Raw genomic sequence first — 27,445 nt, 5'->3', positions numbered from 1 at the left:
GGTCCCTCCTGTGGCCTTGGGGTGACACGGGTGCTGAGAGATCTCCAGTGCTGTGGGGTGCTTCCTGACTGGAGTTCTCCTGTGTCTCTGGAGGTGCTACCACTTTGTGCTGCTGTGTCTCCCCTCTTCCACACCTGGTCCTGGCTTGTTGTATTTTCAGACCCTATTTATTCTTGCAGGTCTTTCCGCAGTGCCACTTTACTTCTAATACCTCCCACTTCTAATGCCTGATTATACTGGTAAATTGTTAATTATTTGTGATGTCATATTGCAACATATGGAATGCCATTAGATTTGAATATGGGAGCGGTGAGACAGTAACATAAGTCTTTGTATGTGTTGTTTTTGTTTTTCAATCAGATTTCTGCTCTTGTATCCATTGGGGGACATGACACAAAACGTTTGGCACGTAACATTCTTGCTCACATGTTTTCTGACAGTGTTGCAAAGAAGATAAACTGGAAAAGGTTGAACGGGAAAAAAACCTTCAGCCAAATGGTGACAAAGACTGTACTCATACGTAAGTAAATTACTAATGAGTCTCATTATATGCATATGCAATGGTGGGGTGGGGTGATTTTTTCCTAAGCTTTGTAACAGGATGTATGCAAACTCCATTGTGCAATCCCGAAAATCCTTCATAGGTAAAGGGGAAAGTTTAAAGTCACTTCAGCAACAGGTTTGAATCATGCAGGCTGCTCATGTTTACTATAAATGTGTGAAGTATAATTGTGTCTCCCGTTCACTCAACTATTTGAAGTCTGGGGAACTTCAGTATTGGACATTTGGAGGTTTAATTGAAGCCCTGGCATTCAGCTCTGGCATTTGATTGGCTCTGAGTAACTCTACCCATGCAACATACAACACGTCACTAGTTTCCATTTAGACTGTGCCGTCTACCACTTTTTCTCGTCTTTCTGAGGAGATCTTCTCCAGACTTTTAAACGGTATGAGAGAAGCCTGGGATTCCGAGGCCACGTATAACTCAACTAATAGAACACATGTAGAAATGAATATCACTCTCACTAACATAGTGCTAGCAACACATCTTTAAACATTTCCTTCGTTTTATATAACAAGTTGTGTGTCTTTTTGTTTGTTTGTTTAGGTGCTGTACGGAAGTGTCATGTCTCCCAGACTGCAACAGATGGAGAAATATCGAGGCATTCCCTCAGATGGTTCGATCTGGTATCCACCAAAGCTGCAGAGCATGTTCTAAGACCGGAAGACTAATCTTAAGACAACTCAGGTCATCGACCACTCACAGACTGCTCAGAGGGAAATGTCTGGTCTCTGGCATCTCTGCATGGGACGTTGTTCTCCATCCTCAACAGGCACGTGCACAGAGAGGGCTCTACCTGTGCAGAGTACATGCCCATTTCAGGCCGATTTGCCCTTCCACTCTCCAAAGTGCCCTTTTCGGTGGTGGTCGAATTTCCTCCCCAAAGTTTTTTTTTTTATATAACCCACTGCCCGCAAGCTGTCGTTAAATTTTCATCTATGCTTCAGAACCAAAAAGTTCTGCGTCTTCATTGTTGATGTTGATCAATGGCCAGTCATCAGCATTGGCGGGTAAAGGCGGTTGCGCATATCCAGATTAGTGCCCTGAAAGAACCAGTTTTGCCTGACAAAAACAGAGTAGACCTACGTTTATATTATCAATATAAAATATAGTTTAGAAATGTATTTCAGAGGCATCATCGCCAGAACATTAATAGGCTACCTGGCAATTTGATTGATAATTTTCATATCAGATAGGCCTAGTTTGGGTGGCTACTGGGTATACAGTGCATTCGGAAAGTATACAGACCCCTTGACTTTTTCCATATTTTATTACAGCCTTATTCTAAAATGTATTAAATATTTTTTTCCCTTATCAATCTACCCACAATACGCCATAATGACAAAGCAAAAACAGGTTTTTTGAAATTTTTGCAATTGTATAATACAAATATTAAATAAAATACCTTATTTATGTAAGTATTCAAAACCTTTGCTATGAGACTATAAATTGAGCTCAGGTGCATCTTGTTTCCATTGAGCACCCTTGAGATGTTTCTACATCTTGATTGGAGTCCACCTGTGGTAAATTCAATAGATTGGACATGATTTGGAAAGGCACACATCTGTCTATATAAGGTCCCACAGTTGACAGTGCATGTCAGAGCAAAAACCAAGCCATTAGGTCGAAGGAATTGTCCGTAGAGCACAGAGACAGGATTGTCGAGGCACAGATCTGGGGAACGGTACCAAAATATGTCTGCAGCATTGAAGGTCCCCAAGAACACAGTGGCCTCCTTCATTCTTAAATGGAAGAAGTTTGGAACCACCAAGACTCTTCCTAGAGCTGGCCGCCCGGCCAAACTGAGCAATCGGGGGAGAAGGGCCTTGGTCATGGAGGTGACCAAGAACCCGATGGTCACTCTGACAGAGCTCCAGAGTTCCTCTGTGGAGATGGGAGAAACTTCCAGAAGGACAATCATTTCTGCAGCGCTCCACCAATCAGAACCTTATGGTAGAGTTGCCAGACGGAAGCCACTCCTCATTAAAAGGCACATGACAGCCCGCTTGGAGTTTGCTAAAAGGCACCTAAAGGACTCAGACCATGAGAAAAAATATTATCTGGTCTGAGAAAACCAAGATTGAACTCTTTGGCCTGAATGCCAAGCGTCACGTCTGCGGGGAAACCTGGCACCATCCCTACCGTGAAGCATGGTGGTGGCAGCATCATGCTGTGGGGATATTTTTCAGCGGCAGCGACTGGGAGACTAGTCAGGACCGAGGGAAAGACGAACGGAGCAAAGTACAGAGAGATCCTTGATGAAAACCTGCTCCAGAGCGCTCAGGACCTCAGACTGGGGCGAAGGTTCACCTTCCAACAGGACAACGACCCTAAGCACACAGCCAAGACAACGCAGGAGTGGCTTCGGGGCAAGTCTCTGAATGTCCTTGAGTGGCGCCATCCAGAGCCTGGACTTGAACCTGATTGAGCATCTCTGGAGAGACCTGAAAATAGCTGTGCAGCGACGCTCCCCATCTAACCTGAGAAAGGTTGAGAGGATCTGCAGAGAAGTGTGCCAAGCTTGCAGCATCATACCCAAGAAGACTCGAGGCTGTAATCGCTGCCAAAGGTACTTCAACAAAGTACTGAGTAAAGGGTCTGAATACTTATGTAAATGTGATATTTCATTTATTTAAAAAAATATTAGCAAAAATGTCTAAAAACCTGTTTTTGCTTTGTCATTATGGGGTATTGTGTGTAGATTGATGAGGGGGAAAACGATTTAGTTCATTTTAGAATAAGGTTGTAACGTAACAAAATGTAGAAAAAGTCAAGGGGTCTGAATACTTTCTGAATGCACTCTATGTCTAAAGATAAGCAGCTGATCGCACTGCCTTAAATATTATGGGATGAAGATGTACAGTGGGGAAAAAAAGTATTTAGTCAGCCACCAATTGTGCAAGTTCTCCCACTTAAAAAGATGAGAGAGGCCTGTAATTTTCATCATAGGTACACGTCAACTATGACAGACAAAATGAGGGGAAAAAATCCAGAAAATCACATTGTAGAATTTTTTATGAATTTATTTGCAAATTATGGTGGAAAATAAGTATTTGGTCAATAACAAAAGTTTCTCAATACTTTGTTATATACCCTTTGTTGGCAATGACACAGGTCAAACGTTTTCCGTAAGTCTTCACAAGGTTTTCACACACTGTTGCTGGTATTTTGGCCCATTCCTCCATGCAGATCTCCTCTAGAGCAGTGATGTTTTGGGGCTGTCGCTGGGCAACACAGACTTTCAACTCCCTCCAAAGATTTTCTATGGGGTTGAGATCTGGAGACTGGCTAGGCCACTCCAGGACCTTGAAATGCTTCTTACAAAGCCACTCCTTCGTTGCCCGGGCGGTGTGTTTGGGATCATTGTCATGCTGAAAGACCCAGCCACGTTTCATCTTCAATGCCCTTGCTGATGGAAGGAGGTTTTCACTCAAAATCTCACGATACATGGCCCCATTCATTCTTTCCTTTACACGGATCAGTCGTCCTGGTCCCTTTGCAGAAAAACAGCCCCAAAGCATGATGTTTCCACCCCCATGCTTCACAGTAGGTATGGTGTTCTTTGGATGCAACTCAGCATTCTTTGTCCTCCAAACATGACGAGTTGAGTTTTTACCAAAAAGTTCTATTTTGGTTTCATCTGACCATATGACATTCTCCCAATCCTCTTCTGGATCATCCAAATGCACTCTAGCAAACTTCAGACGGGCCTGGACATGTACTGGCTTAAGCAGGGGGACACGTCTGGCACTGCAGGATTTGAGTCCCTGGCGGCGTAGTGTGTTACTGATGGTAGGCTTTGTTACTTTGGTCCCAGCTCTCTGCAGGTCATTCACTAGGTCCCCCCGTGTGGTTCTGGGATTTTTGCTCACCGTTCTTGTGATCATTTTGACCCCACGGGGTGAGATCTTGCGTGGAGCCCCAGATCGAGGGAGATTATCAGTGGTCTTGTATGTCTTCCATTTCCTAATAATTGCTCCCACAGTTGATTTCTTCAAACCAAGCTGCTCACCTATTGCAGATTCAGTCTTCCCAGCCTGGTGCAGGTCTACAATTTGGTTTCTGGTGTCCTTTGACAGCTCTTTGGTCTTGGCCATAGTGGAGTTTGGAGTGTGACTGTTTGAGGTTGTGGACAGGTGTCTTTTATACTGATAACAAGTTCAAACAGGTGCCATTAATACAGGTAACGAGTGGAGGACAGAGGAGCCTCTTAAAGAAGTTACAGGTCTGTGAGAGCCAGAAATCTTGCTTGTTTGTAGGTGACCAAATACTTATTTTCCACCATAATTTGCAAATAAATTCATTAAAAATCCTACAATGTGATTTTCTGGATTTTTTCTTCTCAATTTGTCTGTCATAGTTGACGTGTACCTATGATGATAATTACAGGCCTCTCTCGTCTTTTTAAGTGGGAGAACTTGCACAATTGGTGGCTGACTAAATACTCTTTTCCCCCACTGTAGCATATTCTGGCAAATTTATTACGATATTTGCGAGGAAAACAGGGCTACCCGGCTGTACTTAGATCTGAGACTATCCATTTAGTATGATATGTTACGTATTGTATGGTTACATAAGACAGATGGTTGCTTAAGGCAAAAACAAAAGTGGGGTGGTTGGTCGTGGTGGATAGTTGGGTGTATACCGCGAGCGTCTAGCAACCAAAAAGTTGCGAGATTGAATCTCAACATGGACAACTTTAGCATTTTAGCTGATTAGCAACCTTTCAACTACTTACTACTTTTTAGCTACTTTGCAACTACTTAGCATGTTAGCTAACCCTTCCCCTAACCCTAACGTTAGCCACCTAACAACCTAGCTAGAATTTGTAACTTATTACACGTTTTTGCAAATTCGTAACATATTTTGCATTTTGTAACATATAATAAGAATTGTAATTCGTAACATATCATACAAAATGGGCGATGGACATCCACAAATTAATACCATACGAAACGTAACATGTCATGCTAAATGAAGGGTCTCAAATGTACATACAGTGAAGGAAAAAAGTATTTGATCCCCTGCTGATTTTGTACGTTTGCCCACTGACAAAGAAATGATCAGTCTATAATTTTAATGGTACGTTTATTTGAACAGTGAGAGACAGAATAACAGCAAAAAAATCCAGAATAACGCATGTCAAAAATGTTATAAATTGATTTGCATTTTAATGAGGGAAATAAGTATTTGACCCCCTCTCAATAAGAAAGATTTCTGGCTCCCAGGTGTCTTTTATACAGGTAACGAGCTGAGATTAGGAGCACACTCTTAAAGGGAGTGCTCCTAATCTCAGTTTGTTACCTGTATAAAAGACACCTGTCCACAGAAGCAATCAATCAATCAGATTCCAAACTCTCCACCATGGCCAAGACCAAATAGCTCTCCAAGGATGTCAGGGACAAGATTGTAGACCTACACAAGGCTGGAATGGGCTACAAGACCATCACCAAGCAGCTTGGTGAGAAGGTGACAACAGTTGGTGCGATTATTTGCAAATGGAAGAAACACAAAAGAACTGTCAATCTCCATCGGCCTGGGGCTCCATGCAAGTTCTCACCTCGTGGAGTTGCAATGATTATGAGAATGGTGAGGAATCAGCCCAGAACTACACGGGAGGATCTTGTCAATGATCTCAAGGCAGCTGGGACCATAGTCACCAAGAAAACTATTGGTAACACACTACGCCGTGAAGGACTGAAATCCTGCAGCGCCCGCAAGGTCCCCCTGCTCAAAAAAGCACATATACATGCCCATCTGAAGTTTGTCAATGAACATCTGAATGATTCAGAGGAGAACTGGGTGAAAGTGTTGTGGTCAGATCAGACCAAAATGGAGCTCTTTGGCATCAACTCAACTCGCCGTGTTTGGAGGAGGAGGAATGCTGCCTATGACCCCAAGAACACCATCCCCACCGTCAAACATGGAGGTGGAAACATTATGCTTTGGGGGTGTTTTTCTGCTAAGGGGACAGGACAACTTCACCGCATCAAAGGGACGATGGACGGGGCCATGTACCGTCAAATCTTGGGTGAGAACCTCCTTCCCTCAGCCAGGGCATTGAAAATGGGTTGTGGATGGGTATTCCAGCATGACAATGACCCAAAACACACGGCCAAGGCAACAAAGGAGTGGCTCAAGAAGAGGCACATTAAGGTCCTGGAGTAGCTTAGCCAGTCTCCAGACCTTAATCCCATAGAAAATCTGTGGAGGGAGTGGGACAAAATCCCTCCTGAGATGTGTGCAAACCTGGTGGCCAACTACAAGAAACGTCTGACCTCTGTGATTGCCAACAAGGGTTTTGCCACCAAGTACTAAGTCATGTTTTGCAGAGGGGTCAAATACTTATTTCCCTCATTAAAATGCAAATCAATTTATAACATTTTTGACATGCGTTTTTCTGGATTTCTTTGTTGTTATTCTATCTCTCACTGTTCAAATAAACCTACCATTAAAATTATAGACTGATCATTTCTTTGTCAGTGGGCAAACGTACAAAATCAGCAGGGGATCAAATACTTTTTTCCCTCACTGTACATAATCAAACTAAATGCTCTGAGACCAGGTTGGGCTGGCCAGCCTGGACTCATACACTAGACATACCATAGGAAATGTAAATCGGGACACTCAAATTTGTATGATATGCTACGTTTGGTATGGTTACATAAGACATATTACATTTACATTTTAGTCATTTAGCAGACGCTCTTATCCAGAGCGACTTACAGGAGCAGACAGATGGTTAATTAATGCAAAAACGAAAGTAGGGTGGTTGGTCGGGCTGACAATGAGCACTCTGCAGGCAGGCTGCCCTCCAAAGTGATGGTGCAGTGCAGACAGAACATGCTTTCCATCAGATCCTGCAACCTCCGCTACAAGTTGGTTGTATGATTTCGCCTGCTCTGGACTCCAGAGAAGTGACATGATATATTCCTAGTTGACATTGAATGCTAACATGAATCAATTTCTGCTCCAAATGCAGTTGTAAAACACAGTTTATTTCTGTAGCCTGTCTTGTGTTTTGAAAATGCATCAACATTTATGGTTGTAATGCTACATTTGCGCACATGTTCGTGTGCACACGTGCATGTGTGTGCGGGTCGCAAGTTTTGTACCACTCCTTTTTTGGGGGTAGCGGGTCAAAAAGTTTGAAAACTTGCATGATAGTGGCAACAAATGGAGTTCAGTTGGATATAGTACTGTTAGGCTACAGTACTTCTTACAATCTTCTATTTTGACTGGAATTGTGTGGCCATTCTTAATAAGTTCAGGATTTATTCCAGTTCAAAATACATTGAGCTCTGAAAGTAGTATTTGGTCCCATATTCCTAGTAAGGAATGATTACGTCAAGCTTGTGACTCTACAAACTTGTTGGATGCATTTGCTGTTTGTTTTGGCTGTGTTTCAGATTATTTTGTGCCCAATAGAAATGAATGGTAAATAATGTATTGTTATTTCAGAATATGTTTCTAAACAATTCTACATTAATGTGGATGCTACCATGATTATGAATAGTCCTGAATAAATCGTGAAAAATGATGAGTGAGAAAGTTAGACACACAAATATCATACGCCCCCCCCCCAAAAAATGCTAACCTCCCCTGTTATTGTAATGGTAAGAGGTTAGTATAATATTTGTGTGTCTGTGACTTAATGACTCCAGACCACCACAATGAGATCCTCTTGAAAGCTGTATGTTTTTGAGGACTCAAAGCACTGACTGGGTTAGTACAGGTTTTTTTGACTGCTTTCATTCGACATTTGTCACACAGAGAGACAATGCAAAGGCACAAGCACCCCAAATGAAAAACACAGCATTGTAGAAGTCTGGGAGTGTCACATCCGTGACAAATAGTTCTGGTAACTCATTATTCCCTGCACGACTAGCTGGAGCAATTAGAAGTCTTCAATCTATCATTCACGAGCAGGGGACCCACTGACAGTGCAGTTGTCTGCACCAGATCATGGGGATTGGAGGACAGGTCTGCTCCGCTGATCCCACAAGGATGTGGCTGTGGTAGAGCTGGGACAATAAACCAAAAATGACAGACGCCCACATTGCCTTCCTCTCACCGAATCATGCTATTCAAAACTTTGACGCACAGTCTGACAGTAATTAGAAAGGAATGTTACAACACAACTTTCACTTGGCCACAGCCAGGGTATTTTTCAGTTCATATACAGTGTTATAGTATTATTATTAAATAGTCAAACTGAAACTGAAACTAAATGTATTTAGGTCATTGAATAACTACACAGCAAAATATTCCCATCAGAAATAAAGACATAGCCATGTATATCCTTGAGACTTTCACAGTGATAAACCTGCATGAATTCAGATGAACAAGTAACGGTCATGTAGCCCATCTTGACCCTTCAGAACAGCACTTCAACATGTGAATTCACTAAAGCCATGTGTGCAATTTCATTCAAATGACATTTGAACTAAATTGACCTGTGTATGTAAATACATAAATTGAACCACAGGTTTTCCTGTACAAGGCAGACAGTAAGATAGGCATCAGACCTGTAAGAGAGACAATGAACAAGAACTCTGGATACTTTGCTTAACGTACCAAATTGTTGGTCCAACATCGAGAATTAAAAGATTATGCAAACCGAGAACCAGGCAGAGCTGTTATAAGGTCACTTGTCATTCTATCCGATGGAGTACCATACACAAACAGGAATACTTTAAGCTGTTGTTGAGATAGTTTCCCTTTTAAAAAACACCCAGCACTCATAACTGGCATTGAAGTTATAACATTGATGTAAAGACTACAGATAAAATACAAAAACTGAAATCTGATTCTCCATTTCATGACATTAGAATGCCCATTCTCTGAACATATTCTCTGAATTTAGTCTTCAGAAATAATGACGCCAGTGTTTTTTTTTTTTTTTTTACAAAGGCTTCACCAAAATGTTTTGGTTGAGTCGGACTCAGAACAAACCAGGCGTGCATGCAGTCTTTGCCAAACAATGAACACAGTGCAAAAGCAACAACTTCATTGTATCAATTTTTTATTTGTATTTTTCTCAACCTTATCGATCTCGCATCAGAGCTTTTGCCATGGACACAGGGATGGAGTGAGAGACAACTTAAACCTCATGCCCTTTGACCAGCAGGCCTGTGACTACAGCACTACAGATGCTAGGGGCTTGGATCGGGTACATAAAGTGCTTCTGTCAAAAAACTCTTACAAAAATTTAAAAAGAGGGGATATCAAAACAATAGACTCAGGGATGGAGGAAGAGGAGGACAGAATTCCTGGACTCACAGATGAACAGGTGGGGATTCTTCTTTTTTCTTTGATAATAGGATGGCGGAGTTTGGAGAAAAAGAGAGATAGGGAATGAGAGGGACCTGTTACAGCGTTATCTAAACATGGGAAAGGAGACAGGATAACATGCTTAAGACTTAAGCATTTCAACATGTGGTAATAACATACACAGAAACAAGCCTATATGCACAAACATTATAAATATTTAACATTTCAACATAGCCGTGGGAAACAGGGGTGCTGAGGGTGCTGCAGCACTCCCTGATAAATAAATATATGTTTTTTTATAGAAAATTACTGCAGTAGGCCTTTATTACTCCTGTATGAGAGGAGAAAAATACTAGTCAGCAGAGCGGAGAAAAATACTCCTCAACAGTGGAAGTTAGCAAGAAAAACACAACCTGTCCACACCATTCCCCGTGTCATTGTCTCCATTCTAAGAGGAGATGAAGGGGAAAATAGTAAATTATTAGAAGAAAAACAGAAAGGAGTAGGCCAACTACATGAAAGCAAAGTGAAAGAGAAAATCCTCTACAAGGAATGCCTATTGTTTAACTTTGAGGACATGTTAACATGGGAAATTCCAGATTTATCACACACACACACAAACACACAGTGTTAAGCTGTCATCTCACCCCGGCGTTGGAGTCTTCAATGTTGTTGGAGGAGGACTTGGCAGCACATCTCCTCAGTGGGGCCAAGGGCTCTCCACACAGCACTCCAGTGGGATTCCCACCTTTAGATACACAGAATTGACACAATTAACATTGTTTGATTCTCATTTATTCCCTGTGAATTGTCTGGCTAATCACCAAGTGATAGAGAGCTACATTCTAATCTACGGACCTGTCTAATGTCAGAAATTATAAAGTTTTAGATCCTTGATAGCGTTACAAGCAGCCGAACACCGCATCCAATGAAGTAGAATTAAACTAAAACTACTTAGCTTTGCCCTTTCACAGATTGACCCTCATTAATTTTTTATTGCTTAATCACAAGGGGTTGGGAGTTATGACCTAGAAATGAAAGTTTGGAGGAAGAGTGAGAGTTCACAGCCACAACGACAGGGAACATTCCAATTCAACATCCTGCCTGGGGGCAAGCCAAAAACCCCTCCGTTTCCCCACCTGACCTTTCAGACAACATGCAGAACTCCCCTACTCAAGTCAGTTGGATTTATCGTATCATATATCATCGTATTATTTACGCTGATCGTATTATTTACGACAAAGCATATGTGATCAATATCACTATCAATGGAAACAAAGAGACAAGCAGCTTCAATAGGTTTCAGACAAAGAGCCCTTGAGAGAAGGACTGTCCATTGATGTCCATAGAGCAGTCAGTGTACTGTAATAAACTGACATAATAACTCTAGACTCCACCACAATGAGATCCTCCTGAAAGCTCTATGTTTTTGAAGACTCAAAGCACTGATTGGGTTAGTACAGGGTGCTTTGCTTGCTTTCAATCCACATCTGGCACACTGAGACAACGCAAATGCACAAGCACCCCAAATGAAAAACACAGCATTGTGGAAGTCTGGGGGAGTCACTTTCCAAAAAATGATATTTTGAGGACATCAGTTGCGGCATTGCACCCGGTAGTTCTGCTAGCTTATTATCCCCCACACAACTAGCTCATCAAAACAGCCCAACTTACTGGAGCAATTAGAAGTCTTTAATCATCTACAAGCTGGGGACTCATTGACAATGCAGCCGTCCGCAGCTAATCATAGGGATGGGAGAACAGCTCTGCTCCCACAAGGATGTGGCTGTGGTCTATGGTCCTCCCACTTCACCTGGCACACAAGGCCTCAGTAGCGGTGTGTGGGTAAAATCTGGGAAGACAAGCCAGGAAGAAAATGGCATATAACAAACTTTGTTTGCTCTATAACCTCTTAGTTCATATGCCTTGCGACCGTGATATATAGGCCTAAGGCCGAGACAATAGGGAGACACAGTGGCAGAATAAATTCAACCACACCTTTGTTTCATCACAAAACCGGAGAGCAAGATCTGTCTGGTGAAGTCCACAAAACATATTGCATGTCACAAACAGTTAGGAGGGCCGAGTGTCTGCAGGTTTTCGCTCCTCCCTTGTACTTGATTGATGAATTAAGGTCACTAATTAGTAAGGAACTCCCCTCACCTGGTTGTCTAGGTCTTAATTGAAAAGAAAAACCAAAAACCTGCAGACACTAGGCCCTCCATGGAATGAGTTTGACACCCCTGACCTACAGCATGGTCAAGCGAGTTAATGTTTCCAACATTTTCGGACTACTAAACTACCATTGATTTAGAACCACAGAGAGTTACCGCAAGTCGAAATGAAAACAGGGGCTGCCTCCACTATTCCAGCACCATTTCAACTTCAACATTTCAATATAATGTTTGTGTGGTGTGTGTGTATGTGTGTAAATACGTGCAAGTAGAAAAAACATGTTGACTCACCCTATTTGTAGAGCAGGTGTGTCAAACTCATGACTCTGTCATACAGTACACACTTTTAGTTTTTGTTGTCCTAGGCTACCTGGCTAAAATGCTAAAATGCTTGCTCACTAGCCTAACTTCTTTTCATTGGCAAAGATGCGCCGGGCCAGCTAGCTAATTAACGTTAGCCTACTACATATTGAACTTCCATCCTCTCAGGCCAGGGGCACAATGTATGAATTTATGGTTGGATCAGAATCGGCGTTATAATCATTAGCCAGTACGGAGAATTAAGTAAAACCACAAGTCCAAATCCCTTCCAAATCCATCCATGGCTAATTTAGGAAAGGGAAGATTTTTTAGCTAGCTAGCCCCAGAGGAAAACGACACAACAATTCCAAGTTTTTTCTGTAAATGACGTTATGCCTTTGATGTGAAGGCAAATCCAAAATTGCTTCGCTTAACACTTTTCTTTGGTGCTCCAGGACTATTCACAGTTGAGCTCACCCAGTTTAGCGCAAAGCTGATTGATTGGCTATTTATTTATTTATTTTTATCAAGGGAGACCAAATGCTCGCTGGCTTCCTTTGCATTCAATGCTATGAGCGGCAATAATGTCACTCTTTTTGACCAGACAGCATCAGATAGATGCGCTACACATACTGAGGAAGAGGGGCGATGTTTCGCTCGCTCGAATGCTTTCTCCGTTGAGGTACATTCAGCCACTTTCTTTGAAAAAATATTTTTGGGGAAACCTGGCTTCCCTTGGCATCCATGAGTACAGGCTACTGCAAGGCCTCACAGTGACATGGGGGAGGATTGGAGGCCTGACACAGGAGGATTCACTGGAGGCAATGCAGAGATCCTCATAAATATTTCAGCATGGCTCAGATTCAGCCCTGCTGGGATTCAGTGTAGGAAGGAACTATGTCAATAACAGAAGATCAATAGTGGAAGATCTAATGTAGTGACTATGGATTGGAGGAGTTAATTGGCCATTTCCTATACATGGTGACTAAGCAAGGTGACCAACCACATGGTGACTGAGCATTTCTCCTATCTGGGAAGCAAATGTTAATCACATAATTATACATGTGGTTGCAACTTGCATCCCACATAGAGTAACCAGTAGTTTAGGTACATTACATAGGCTACTCACAACTATAGAGGAACGGTATAAGTATTACACAAGAGGCTGTGGTAGGGTGATAGTTTACCAGGTGGGTTGTTCTTCCGATGAGCGTGCGGGTCATCTGGTTCAGCGAAGATGTTGGAGGCCAGCTTGTTCTCGCGATTGGGGGGCCTTTCCTCGTCATTGCCGAAAGAGGTCTTGGAGGCTCCTCCAGGGGGGCGCAGGACACTAAAAAGAGATAAGTAGTGAGTAAAATAACTAGCCTAACATATATTTCTTACTGGTACAGCCTTAAACTGGGATTTGTACCGGCTAAGTAAGAGTTCCTACTGAAGTGAAAAAAAGTGTGCACTTCTTAGTCTGAAATTTTGCACAGGACAAAGGGTATCATGTCCATTGACCAACCTGAAAACCATTCAATCTATTGCCTGACGACTCAAACTGAAATCTTCCGCTGCTTTAGGTTCGCTACATTCCTCAGTCTGAGACTGCCATCTTCTTCTTCTTTGGGGTTTAACGGCAGTTGGCATCTAATATGTTGCATTATAAATCCATTATATTTTGTGATACAAAATGGGGAAAGAGGAAACTTTTAAATGTAAAACAAATAAAAAATAACACCCTTCCAACTAACCCCACACTCATAAACCCACTACCCCATTCCACTACTTTGACCCTATCTGCTCCTGCACCATGCCAACGGCCTGAGAGGACACGACACCACCACTGAACACACCCTGTAACTCTTCTGAAGTAAAATCTCGTATTCCCAAATATTTCTCTGCAGCTGCCACCACCACATCTATTTTCGACCATTGCTATGAACGCTAAGAAGCCAACCTTGAAGCATATATCACTTGTTGGCTTATCCCTCTGTGCTAGCACAGATCTACTCCTCACAGGGATCCTCTCAGGATCCCTCACCCTTGACCCATCCTCCTCTACTTTATTCACTGCCTCAGCATACACCACCTTCTGCACCACTTGGACTCTGGCACCCCTACAGTTGACACACACAACTTTATCCACCAAAACTACACAATCCTCTGTCCCATGCCCTCCTGCACACTTCCCACATCTTGAAATCCCCCTCCTACACACTGCTGCACCTGAAACACTGCAGTGGATTCGGCACAAAAGCTCTAACAGGATAATGGATATATCCTAACATGACTTTGTCGGGTAAAGACTCTGACTCAGAATTCAAAAGGACTGACAGTGACTCCTCTGCTTCACCACGTTCACCACCGTGTCTGCGTCGCACCAAACGGCGGGCGTCACAAAAAACGTCATTTGCTCCACCTCCACACTTAATGCTACCCCAAACATCACTCCCTCCAATGGTGCCCTATTCCTAAGCTCAAAGCAAGAAACAGATCTACACCCAAGTTGTATGACATGGAGCGCCCGCTCCCTCTGGGCAGAAGAAACACAAACAAATATCACAAGTCCACTACAGGTTACTTTCACTGATTCAACTGCACCAAACTCCTTTCCCCCCCACCCTGAAACAAATGGATCCACCAAAAGGCAAGGATCCACTTTATCCCAAAATGGCACTCCTATTGGACCAGATTCTTCTTTATCATGTCCATCGATGCCAGGCTCGGGTTCCGAGCTCTTCACCACACCTTCCACCACAATTAACTCACCCTCACCTCCAGAACTCTGTCTGGCGTACGGCTCACTGTTTGCACTTGACACCAATCTTCTTCGATACCTCCTCCCTCTTTTCTGCCATCTTTAACAGATTCAGACAACCTCTGCCTCTCATTCTCTTCATCCTCTCTTTTTCCCTCCATTCCTCCTCCGAAATCCAATTAAACGACTCCATTTGAAAATATTCAACCTTTTCGCATCGTAATCTTTCTTGCCTCCTCGAGGGACGCGATCTCTCTACCAGTCCCCCATTTCCACCCCCTATTCTGAGACTGCCATCGTTGAAGTTGTTTGTGGTGAAGTCAAAATAAGGGTTATTGTACAAAACAAAGTCATCAGCGATTGGATCATCTCTAACCAATCAGATTATCAAAGCCAATGACGAATTTTCAAAATGCCTCTTTACCCACGTTTGTTCTGGCTCTGGCCCAACCCATCGGTTTCTGGGACCAATCAGAACGGTTAGAATGTGTTTGCATTTTAGAAGTCGTTGGGGAGGTACTCAGCTCCAGACTCATTGCGGAGAAGAAACGAACATCCGTGGACGTGGTGTAGCGTTTGGCCGAAGCAAGGAGTTTGAGTAGCCAGGCAAATCAATCTAGTCTGATGAAACTAGTAATTTCCATTGAGGGCAACCTCATCCCCAGGATATTTGGGGAGGAAGTCAGTGTCTGGTGCGCAAGACTATATTAAGACCACTTACTTTCAATGCCCTCCTGACCCCTGTCATTATGGTGGTCTGGTTAGCAGACACACTGACTGACTGGAGCTAATCTATGCTGACACAGAATGCTTTGAATTCCTGCTCCTGCTGGCTCCACTATCTCTTCCCGCAGTGAGTGAAACCAACTTTAAAAGGAAAAATCCACCCAAAACAGACGGTTACCATGGAGACCAAGCATGAGGATTTTTATAGCATGAAATAATCTTTGAACTGGAAGCTTCTCTTAGAGATGCTACAAAGCAATACCCTCCAAGATTAAGAATTAAAATGTTAGTTTTTTTACCCACTCTAGGTTTGCATAAATGTAAACCAGGTGCAGGTTCACTTAATCGATTTTCACCAGAAGACATTTTAGGTTCCCCACCCACACATGCCCTTTGGCCAGCAGGCCTGTGATTACAGCACTAGATGCCAGGGGCTTGATCAGACACAAAGTGCTTCTGTCAACAACAAAAAAAGTGAGGGATCAAAACCATGGAGTTGGGGAGGGAGGAAGAGGAGGACGGGACGGAACAACTGGTGGTATGCTATTCAAAAATCTTGAAGCAGTCCGACCATGATTGAAAAGGAATGTTGCAACGAAATGCCACTACTTTCACTTGGCAACACGTTTGCACTACAGAATATTCAGCCACAGCCAGGGCATTTTGCAGTCAATATATATACAGTAGTATTAAAAAGTCAATGTAATTAAGCAATAAGGCCATAGGGGGTGTGGTATATGGCCAATATACCACGGCTAAGGGCTGTTCTTAAGAACGACGCACCGTGGAGTGCCTGGATACAGCCCTTAGCCTATTGGCCATATACCACAAACCCCTGAGGTGCATTATTGATATTACTGTATAAACTGGTTACCAACGTAATTAGCGTAATAAAAATAACTGTTTTGTCATACCCGTGGGCTACAACCACCCAATTCATAAATGTATTTAGGTCATTGAATAACTACACAGCCAACTGCTCCATAGTCATCAGAAATAAAGACGTAGCCCTGTATGGTCAAAAGTGACATTTAATTTGTGCCAATATTCATTGCGACTTTTACAGTGATAAACAAACCTGCATGAATTCGGATGAACAAGTAACGGTCATGTAGCCCATCTTGACCCTTCAACATCTTCAGAACAGCACTTCAACATGAATTCACTAAAGCCATGTGTGCAATTTCATTCAAATGACATTTGAACTAAATTGACCTGTGTATGTAAATACATACATTGAACCACAGGTTTTCCTGTACAAGGCAGACAGTAAAATAGGCATCAGACCTCTAACAGAGACAATGTCAGAAGTTTGAACAAGAACTCTGGACACTGCTTAACGTACCAAATTTTGTCCAACATCGAGAATAAAAAATAATAATATGCAAACCGAGAACTAGGCAGAGCTGTTATAAGGTCACTTGTCATTCTATCAGATGGAGTACCATACACAAACAGGAATACTTTAGCTGTTGAGAAAGTTTCCCAATAAAATAAGAAAATAAAAAATTTTAAATCACTAAAAACTGGCACTGAAGTTATAACTTTGACATGTAAGGACAACAGATACATTACAAAACTAAAAACGGATTCTCCATTTCATGACATTAGAATGCCCATTCTCTGAACATATTCTCTGAATTTAGTCTTCAGAAATAACGACGCCAGTGTGTTTGATTTGATAGCTTGGCTCTCCCGTGTGGATTTTAGTTTCCATAGAAATGTTCAAGTTCAAACTTCATGCAACACTAAATCATGTATCCCAACAATTATTTAATATGACTCACAATTTTGTCCAGCATAACCTTAAAAATAAAATAACTTTCACAGTAAAACATTTTTCATTTTTTTTTTAACAAAGGCTTCACCAAAATGTTTTGGTTGAGTCGGACTTGGAACAAACCAGGAGTGCATGCAGTCTTTGCCAAACAATGAACAGTGCAAAAGCTACAACTTCATATGCATCCATTTTATTTTTATTTATTTTTTCTCAATCTTATTGTTCGCGCATCAGAGCTTTTGCCATTGACACCGGATGGAGTGAGGGACAACTTAAACCTCATGCCCTTTGACCAGCAGGCCTGTGACTACAGCACTACAGATGCTAGGGGCTTGGATCGGGTACATAAAGTGCTTCTGTCAAAAAACTCTTACAAAAATTAAAAAAGAGGGGGTATCAAAACAATAGACTCAGGGAGGGAGGAAGAGGACGGGACGGAATTCCTGGACTCACAGATGAACGGGATTCTTCTTTTTAAAAAGAGAAAAGGAGTTTGGAGAAAGAGAAGGAAGGAGAGGAACCTCAACCCAGGATGAGGCTGGACTTGCCCCCTGGGGGGTTCCTGCGGCCTGACGTCATCCCTGCGGCGGGCTGGGAGGCCCCTGCTGACGGTTGGGGCGCCTCCTCCCTCTGCTCTGGAGCAGGCACGGCCTCTACCTCCACAGCGTTATCTAAACATGGGAAAGGAGACAGGATAACACGCTTGAGACTCTTAAGCATTTAAACATTACATTTTAGTCATTTAGCAGACGCTCTTATCCAGAGCGACTTACAGTTAGTGAGTGCATACATTTTTCAAACATGTGGTAATACTGCCACTTGAAGCTTTTAAACATCTGTTAATAACAAAAACAAGTCAATATACACAAACACTATAAGTGTTCAACATTTCAACACCACAAACCATACTAAAATCATGTTTTTTTCCTATGTCTTAGCTATGATTTAACTAGCATTATTGTGAGTAAAATTAACCTTCTTAGAAGTTTACAGACATTAATATGTAGTCTTAAATCTGGACTTGTTTAACATCGGAAGTTAGCAAGAAATTAATCAAAATCGTCCTCACCAGCATTCCCCATGTCATTGTCTCCATTCTAAGAGGAGATTATGGAAAAGGACATAAGTTATTAGAAAACACAACAGAAAGGAGTAGGCCAACTACATGAAAGCAAAGTGAAAGAGAAACCTCAACAGGGAATGCCCACTGTTTAACTTTGAGGAAATGTTAACATGGGAAATTCCAGATTTATCACCCCCACACACACAAACACAGCGTTGAGCCATCTCACCCCGGCGTTGGAGTCTTCATGATTGTTGGAGGAGGACTGGGCAGCACATCTCCTCAGTGGGGCCGAGGGCTCTCCACACAGCACTCCAGTTGGCTTCCCACCTGAAGATATACAGAATTCACACAATTAACATTGCTTGATTCTCATTTATTGCCAGGGAATTGTCTGGCTAATCACCAAGTGATAAGAGGGCTACATTCTAATCTACGGACATCTCATGACAGAAGTGATAACATTTGAAATGCTTGATAGTTATAAGCAGCCAAACACCTCATCTAATCAAGTAGAATGAAACTAAAACTGCTTAGCCTGGCCATTTCATTGATAGACCCTACTGCTCATAATTGTATTGCTAAATCACAAGGTTTTGCGAGTTATGATGTAGAAACTGACGTTTGGAGGAAGAGTAAGAGTTCACAGCCACAAAGACAAGAAACACTCCATCAGCTGCAAATCAGATAAGTCAGTTGGATTTATCATATAAAATGCAGCATCAAACAACGTCAAAGACTTTACGGAGTTAGAGTTCTTAAGGAAATCTGTCAATTGAAATAAAGTAATTAGGCCCTAATCTATGGATTTCACATGACTGGAAATACAGAGGAGTATGTTGGTCACAGATCTTTATTTATTGTTTCAAAAAAGGTAGGGGTGTGGATCAGAAAACCAGTCAGTATCTAGTGCGACCACCATTTGCCTCATGCAGCGCAACATCGGCGTTGCATAGCGTTGATCAGGCTGTTGATTTTGGCCTGTGGAACGTTGTCCCACTCCTCTTCAATGGCTGTGCGAAGTTGCTGGATATTGGTGGGAACTGGAACATGTTGTCGTACACGTCGATCCAGAGCATCCCAAACATGCTCAATGTCTAGTGAGTATGCAGGCAATGGAAGAGCTGGGACATTCAGCTCTCAGTAATTGTGTACAGATCCTTGCAACGTGGGGCCATGCGTTATGCTGAAACAGGAGGTGACGGCGGCGGATGAATGGCATGACAGTGGGCCTCAGGATCTTGTCAAAGTATCTCGGAATTCAAAATTGCCATCCATAAAATGCAATTGTGTTAGTTGTCCATAGCATATGCCTGCCCATACCATAACCCCACCGCCACCATGGGGCACTGTTCACAACGTTGACATCAGCAAGCCACTCGCCCACACGACGCCATACACAGGGTCTGTGGTTGTGAGGCCAAATTCTCTAAAACGACACTGGAGGCGGCTTATGGTAGAGGAATTAACATTAAATTATCTGCCAACAGCTCTGGTGGACATTCCTGTAGTCAGCATGCCATAAAACATGGGACCAACACTTTACATGTTGCATTTAATATATTTTTGTTCAGTGTATCACGTATTATTTAAAAAGCATGCGATCAATATCACTATCAACGGAAACAAAGAGTTGACAAGCAGCATCAATAGGTTTCAGACAAAGAGCCCTTGAGAGAAGGGCTGTCCATTGTCTATAGAGGAGTCAGTGTAATGTAATGAACTGACTTAATGACGCCAGACTCCACCACAATGAGATCCTCTTGAAAAGCTCTATGTTTTTGAGGACTAGGTTAGTACAGGGTGCTTTGACCGCTTTCATTCCACATTTGGCAAACAGAGACAACGTTAAGGCACAAGCACCCCATATGAAAAAAACTCAGCATTGTGGAAGTCTGGGAAAGTCACGTCCTCAAAATATATAGTGACGCAGCCAAACCGGAAATGTGGCATAGCGACTATATTATTTTGGGAAAACTTTGGCATAGTGACCATATTTAGATTTTTAACACTTGATATGGGCACTTCCGATTTTTGCGGTATTTCTCGTGCTAAATATAAATTCTTTCCGGTATTGAAACTTGGTCAATTTTCAGGGAAATATGAATACCTGGTGTATATACACGCATCGTTTGCATTTAGATTACTGATAGTATTATTTAGGTTGTTAACTGGATTGTTCTGACATTTGTGATTTCTTGTTTCTGATTATTTGTCTACTTCTTTGAGATTTTTACTGCAAGTAACATAAGCATTTCACTGCACCCGCTATAACATCTGCTAAACTGTGTACGCGACCAATAAACTGATGGGGAACTGATCAAACAAGGACATGGCTGTGGTCCTCCCACTACACCCGGTACACTAGGCCTGACAGTGACACGGGGGGAGGATTGGAGGCCTGACACGGGAGCATTCACTGCAGGCAATGCAGAGATCCTCATAAATATTTCAGCATGGCTCAGACTCAGCCCTGCTGGGATTCAGTGTAGGAAGGAACTGTGTCAGTAACAGAAGATCAATAGTGGAAGATCTAATGTAGTGACTATGGATTGGAGGAGTTAATTGGCCATTTCCTACACATGGTGACTTAGCAAGCTGACCTGACATGTTGATTGAGCTTTTCTCATAATATCTGGGAAGCAAACATACATGAACATGATCTGCCCTCTTGTGGAGGAAGTTGCAACTTGCATCCCACATACAGGGTATCCGCAGGTTCCATGAAGTTGAATTTAAGACCTTTATAATACCACTTGGAATGCAATTTAATACCAATTGTGAGGTATGCACACCACACCTGCTAATATTCCCCTCCAGAAATGAGCCAGTTTGCAAAAAGTAGTATATTTTTAGGGCTGGCTCTTAAAGTGGAACTGACAGCATTAACTAATTTGCAAATGTGAAACAGACTATCACTAAAAAATATCAAATTCCCAGTTTATGCTACAAAATCAACTTTAAGAGGTTTTACAAATAGGTTATATTTGACCAAAAAAAATCCATGACCTAAATAAAGTAAGGCATTGTTGGCAGAATAGATGGATGCAGCTGAATGCATGGTTAATATAATTCACTAAGACATTTTTTGGTAGTCCAACAAATATTGCCATCAGGTTGTAAATACCAGCTGGCCTGGTACCTTGCTTGTTTAAGTTTTCATGACTCAATATTTTGGACAAAAACTGACAAAATGTAACTATTCTGACATAATGTCAATACAAATCAAACTAGCAAGGGCAATGATCAAGTCAGTCATAACGTGGCTAACATGCTGATCAGACCGCACACGTTACGTCCACGAGCGTTGCAAAATAAATGTACATGTTATTCAATAATTTCAACCAAACTGATCACGTGCGTCAGACTTCTGCGTAGCCAGGCGCTAAAATAGAACTTGGTTCTATTTTAGCCGCTTGACGCGCTGCATGTCCCACCTCTCCCATCTACTCGTTGGTCATTACGAGCACATACCCACATGGGTGATTGAAAGACGGAGGTCCACACTCCAGTCCAGTTGGTGACGGTAATGCACCTTAAAAAGTTGTTTGCCAACAACCATCAAAATTCTATAAAGATTATAAAGATAATTGGAAAATATGCATTTCAGGTAAAATAACAACCCATGTTTATCTCCCAGGACAAATTAGCTAGCAACAGCAAGCTAGCTAGCTAAATGTCCATGAACGTTTCATATGCGTTTCAACCTGTCCCTAAATTAATATAGTTGGTTCTGGTATTTTAACCTGGGTGTCGAACCCATCTGGTAGGGATAGACAATCAACATGCATGCGCGGAGCCGGTTTGGTCATTAAGATAGAAAGTCAGGCAACCAGTAGGCCTAGGCTATATTTTAAAAAAACTACATTAAAAGCAATGAGTCTGATGCAACAGATCAGAACCTTTATCTTAAAAATGTTGACAAAATTAAACACTACATTGCCAAAAGTATGTGGACACCCTTTCAAATTAGTGGATTCAACTATTTCAGCCATACCTGTTGCTGACAGGTGTATAAAATCGAGCACACTGCCATGCAATCTCCATAGACAAACATTGGCAGTAGAATGGCCTTACTGAAGAGCTCCGTGACTTTCAATGTGACACCGTCATAGGATGCCACCTTGCAAACAAGTCAGTTCATCAAATTTCTGCCCTGCTAGAGCTGCCCCGGTCAACTATAAGTGCTGTTATTGTGACGTGGAAATGCCTAGGAGCAACAACTTCTCAGCCGCGAAGTAGTAGGCCACACAAGCCCACAGATCAGGACCGCTGAAGTGCGTAAAAATCTTCTATCTTAGGTTGCAACACTCAGTGTTCCAAACTGCCTCTGGAAGCAACGGCAGCACAAGAACTGTTCATCGGGTGCTTCATGAAATGGGTTCCATGGCCAAGCAGCTGCACACAAGCCTAAGATCACCATGCGCAATGCCAAGCGTCTGCTGGAGTGGTGTAAAGCTTGCCGCCGTTAAGACTCTGGAGCAGTGGAAACGCTTTCTCTGGAGTGATAGATCCCGCTTCACCATCTGGCAGTCGGACAGACGAATCTGGGTTTGGCGGATGCCAGGAGAACGCTACCTGCCCGAATGCATAGTGCCAACAGTAAAGTTTGGTGGAGGAGGAATAATGACCTGGGGCTGTTTTTCCATGGTTCGGGCTAGGCCCCTTAGTTCCAGTGAAGGGAAAGGCTACAGCATAGACATTGTAGACGATTCTGTGCTTCCAATTTTGTTGGAAGAATGGGGGCTGTTATAGCAGCAAAGGGGGGGGGGGGGGGGGACAAACTCCAAATTAATGCCAATGATTTTGGAATAAGATGTTCGACAAGCAGGTGTCCACATACTTTTGGTAATGTAGTGTACTTTCATTGCAGGAAGCAGGATAATGCACATTACTGTTGACCAAATAATGGTTTTAGAACCCCAAAATATCTGCAGAAATGTTGTGTAGCCTATTCACCAAGATAAGCAAAACTGCGTCTTAAGAAGAGGGCAACGTCGGTGTCAGTAATTTTCAGTTTACCTGCTCTAATTAGTGTTGTCTATCAAATTGTATAGGACTTTCAGCATGCTTATAGAGAAGGGCACTCAACATGTACTACACTGACACATAACTGATGATTGGTTGAAAGAAATTGATAATAAAGAAGATTGTGGGAGCTGTACTGTTAGATTTCAGTACAGCCTTTGATAATGACCATAACCATAACATTGTTATGGCTTTTCAACCTCTGCCATATTGTGGATTCAGAGCTATATAACAGAACTCTGAGGGTTTTCTTTAACAGAAGCTTCTCCAATGTCAAACATGTCAAGTGTGGTGTACCGCAGGGCACCGCTCTAGGACCGCTTTTCTATTTTTACCAATGACCTGCCACTGGCATTAAAACAAAGCATGCGTGTCCATGTATGATGATGATGATCCAACCATATTCGCATCAGCAACCATAGCTAATGAAGTACTGAAACCCTTAACAAAGAGTTGCAGTCTGCTTTAGAATGGGTGGCCAGTAATAAACTGGTCCTGAACATCTAAAACTAAGAGCATTGTATTTGGTACAAATCATTCCCTAAGTTCTAGACCTCAGCTGAATCTGGTAATGAATGGTGTGGCTGTTGAACAAGTTGAGACTAAATTACTTGGTGTTACCTTAGATTGTAGACTGTCATGGTCAAAACATACAGATTCAAATGGTTGTAAAGATGGGGAGAGGTCTGTCCGTAATAAAGACATGCTCTGCAGGCTCTAGTTTTGTTTAATCTTGATTATTGTCCAGTCGTGTGGTCGAGTGCTGCAAGGAAATACCTAGTTAAACTGCAGCTGGCCCAGAACAGAGCGGCACGTCCTGCTCTTCATTGTAGTCAGAGGGCTAATTCTTATAATTGTGTTGAAAATCCCAAATCGTTTGCATAGTCAACCTACACACAGCTCTGACCCTACCAGACATGCCACCTGGGGTCTTTTCACAGACTCAAAATCCAGAACAAATGCAAGAAAGTGTACAAGTTATATAGAGCCATTATTGCATGGAACTCCATTCCATCTCATATTGCTCAAATGAAACGCAAACCTGGTTTCAAAAAACAGATAAAGCAACACCTCACGGCACAACGCCTCTTCCCTATTTTACCTAGATAGTTTGTGTATGTATTGATATGTAGGATACGTGTGCCTTTTATTTATTTTTATTGATGTAGTTCTGTCCTTGAGCTGTTCTTGTCTATTAATGTTCTGTATTGTCAAGTTTCATGTTTTGTGTGGACCCCAGGAAGAGTAGCTGCTGATTTTGCAACAGCTAATGGGGATCCTAATAAAATACCAACAAAAAACTGGTATAAGCCATCTTGCGCTCTCCTCTGGCAACGGCCTGACTCGCACAGACACATAGGCGCACATGTGGTTGGATAACTAACATTTTGAAAGTGCGCCTCAAGTATTATTTGATGTTAAAATAATAATAATTACCGCAGTGGCAACAATTAAGCAGCGGCACTATAACGGAAACACTGTAGTCATCTCAGTCGCATTTTTTAAACCCTTTGAAAACTGAATTTAAGACCTTGACTTAAGGCCTTTAAATTGAGATAAAATTAATTTAAGATTGAAAGACTTTAAGGACACGCACATAGAGGAGTTCTGATACATTACATAGGCTACAGACAGCTATAGAGGTACGGTATAAGTATTATACAAGAGGCTGTGGTAGGGTGATCGGTTACCAGGTGGGTTGTTCCTCCGATGAGCATGTGGGTCATCTGGTTCAGCAAAGATGTTGGAGGCCATCTTGTTCTTGCGATTGGGGGGCTTTTCCTCGTCATTGCCGAAAGAGATGTTGGAGGCTCCTCCAGGGGGGCGCAGGACCCTAAGAGACAAAGCAATCAGAAAAGTATTGAGTAATATAAATAACTAGACTATTTTTATTTTATTTTTTTACATTTTTGTCATTTAGCAGACGCTCTTATCCAGAGCGACTTACAGTTAGTTAGTGCATACATTATTTTTTATTTTATTTTTCATACTGGCCCACCGTGGGAACTTGTAGCGTTCTTACTGGTATAGCCTTAAACTAGGATTTGTACCCTCTAAGTAAGTAAACTACTGAAGTTTAAAAAAAAAATAAAAAAAAAAAAATAAAAAAAATGGACTTCTCAGTCTGAAAGTTTGCACAGGACAAAGGGCATCATCCCCAGGCTATTTGGGGAGGAAGTCAGTGTCTGGTGCGCAACACTACATTAAGACCACTTCCGTTCAATGCCTTCCGGACTCCTGTCATTATGGTGGTCTGGTTAGCTGACACACTGAGTGACTGGAGCTAATCTATGCTGACACACTAAATGCTTTGAATTCATTTTAGAGATGGGCTCCTGCTGGCTCCACTATCTCTTCCTGCAGTGAGTGAACCCACCTTTAAGACGAGGACTTAGACTAGGATGAAAAATGGGTGTGACATAAAACCATGGAGACCAAACCTGAGGATTTTTAAAGCATGAAAGAATCTTTGAAATGGCAGCTTCTCTGCATTTAGAGATAATGATAGAAAGCAATACCTTCAGCTAAGATTAAGAATGTAAATGTTTTTTTTATTTACATGCCTTGTGTTTGCATAAATGTAAACCAGGTGCAAGCTCACTTGATCGAGTTTCACCATAACAGACATTTTAGGTTCCCCCAGCCCACTCGCCCCAAAGGCACACTACAACCAGCGGGTCATAAAATATCCAGATGTCATTGTAGCCAGTTGCCTCTGTACATGGGGCAGCTGCTTCGGCCTGATATTAACCTCAATCAAGCCGGCTAAACCAAACAGATGCAAGATAATTTAGGTCTGATTAGCATAGTTGGTTTTGCAAGTCAGTAAGTAGCTAGCCAAATAGATGTTTAGTGAATATTTAATTTGAGCAAATCTGATTATGGACGTAGGCTGCATGGTCGTGGTTGGCAAAGTAGATACTAGTAGTCGGCTAGAAAAAGCATCCTCCACAGGGGGCCCCACCCAACCATAAAATTAACTGCCATTGATTTGCTAGCCAACGACAAGTTTCATGCTAGCAGTTTGGCTCTAGGGTCATGCACCTTACATTGATAAAAGAACAAGCGAATGTTGGTTCCTTTGAAGGCAAGCAATCAATGAGAACCATTAGCTTGCTTTTACACACCTACTAACACGTTCGCTAGCTATATTCACTAGCTAAATACTAGCAAGCTAACGTTAGTTAGCCTGTTCCACATACAAAGAGAGGAAAATATCAACGGTGGTTGTGGACACAGACGCATTTGACAGATAATACATCCACTCACAAATAATTTAAAATTCCATTAATACGGCCAGGTTAAGAAAATAGTGTATATTGTTTGACAGTTAGCTGGTTAGCTATAGTTCACTGGTTAGCTAGCTAACTTAGCTGTCTAGAGGAGGGCTGCATCATTTGACATTTGGCTGAAAATGCAACTGCAAGGCTCTTGACATGATGCTTACCTGGAGCTGCTTTTTGCTCCGGCTTCCATGCCTGAATATATAGTTGTCGTCGTCATTTTGTGACAGGCTGGTAAGAGTTGATAAGCTATTGCAAATAACACGATGATTTTGGCGTTTTTAGACCAATATTCACCACCTCATACTCGTTTTACTCCACCCGGTACAAGCAAAATGATCAATCGGCTTTGAAAAAACGTGAGGGCGTTTCCATCGTTGAATTGCCACCCACAAAAGGACGATTCGTTATTCTGATTGGTTCCTGACTCATAAATCATGCATTTGATTGGAGAATCGGTGTACGACCTGCGAGCTCAAGGAAAAGTGAACGGTCCTCAGCAACACAAAAAG

General features: G+C 42.2%; 1 protein-coding gene across 1 annotated transcript; it reads right to left on the bottom strand.

Moving 5' to 3' along the window:
* Positions 1 to 16,792: 16,792 nt before the first annotated feature.
* Positions 16,793 to 27,300, bottom strand: jpt1a (Jupiter microtubule associated homolog 1a). The gene is made up of 5 exons (XM_084163133.1): positions 27,098 to 27,300; positions 25,341 to 25,483; positions 18,851 to 18,951; positions 18,628 to 18,655; positions 16,793 to 18,229 (listed from the first exon to the last, which is right to left on the bottom strand). Exons 1-5 carry the CDS (start codon positions 27,151 to 27,153, stop codon positions 18,081 to 18,083), a joined length of 477 nt encoding a protein of 158 aa, XP_084019259.1. The 5' UTR covers positions 27,154 to 27,300; the 3' UTR covers positions 16,793 to 18,080.
* Between the last annotated feature and the right edge of the window lie 145 nt (positions 27,301 to 27,445).

Source organism: Coregonus lavaretus, assembly GCF_964263955.1.
Source record: "Coregonus lavaretus genome assembly, chromosome: 6".
Classification (NCBI taxonomy): domain Eukaryota; kingdom Metazoa; phylum Chordata; class Actinopteri; order Salmoniformes; family Salmonidae; genus Coregonus; species Coregonus lavaretus.
Note: the sequence above shows the minus strand (reverse complement) of the source record. Positions and strands in the feature narration are given on the sequence as shown.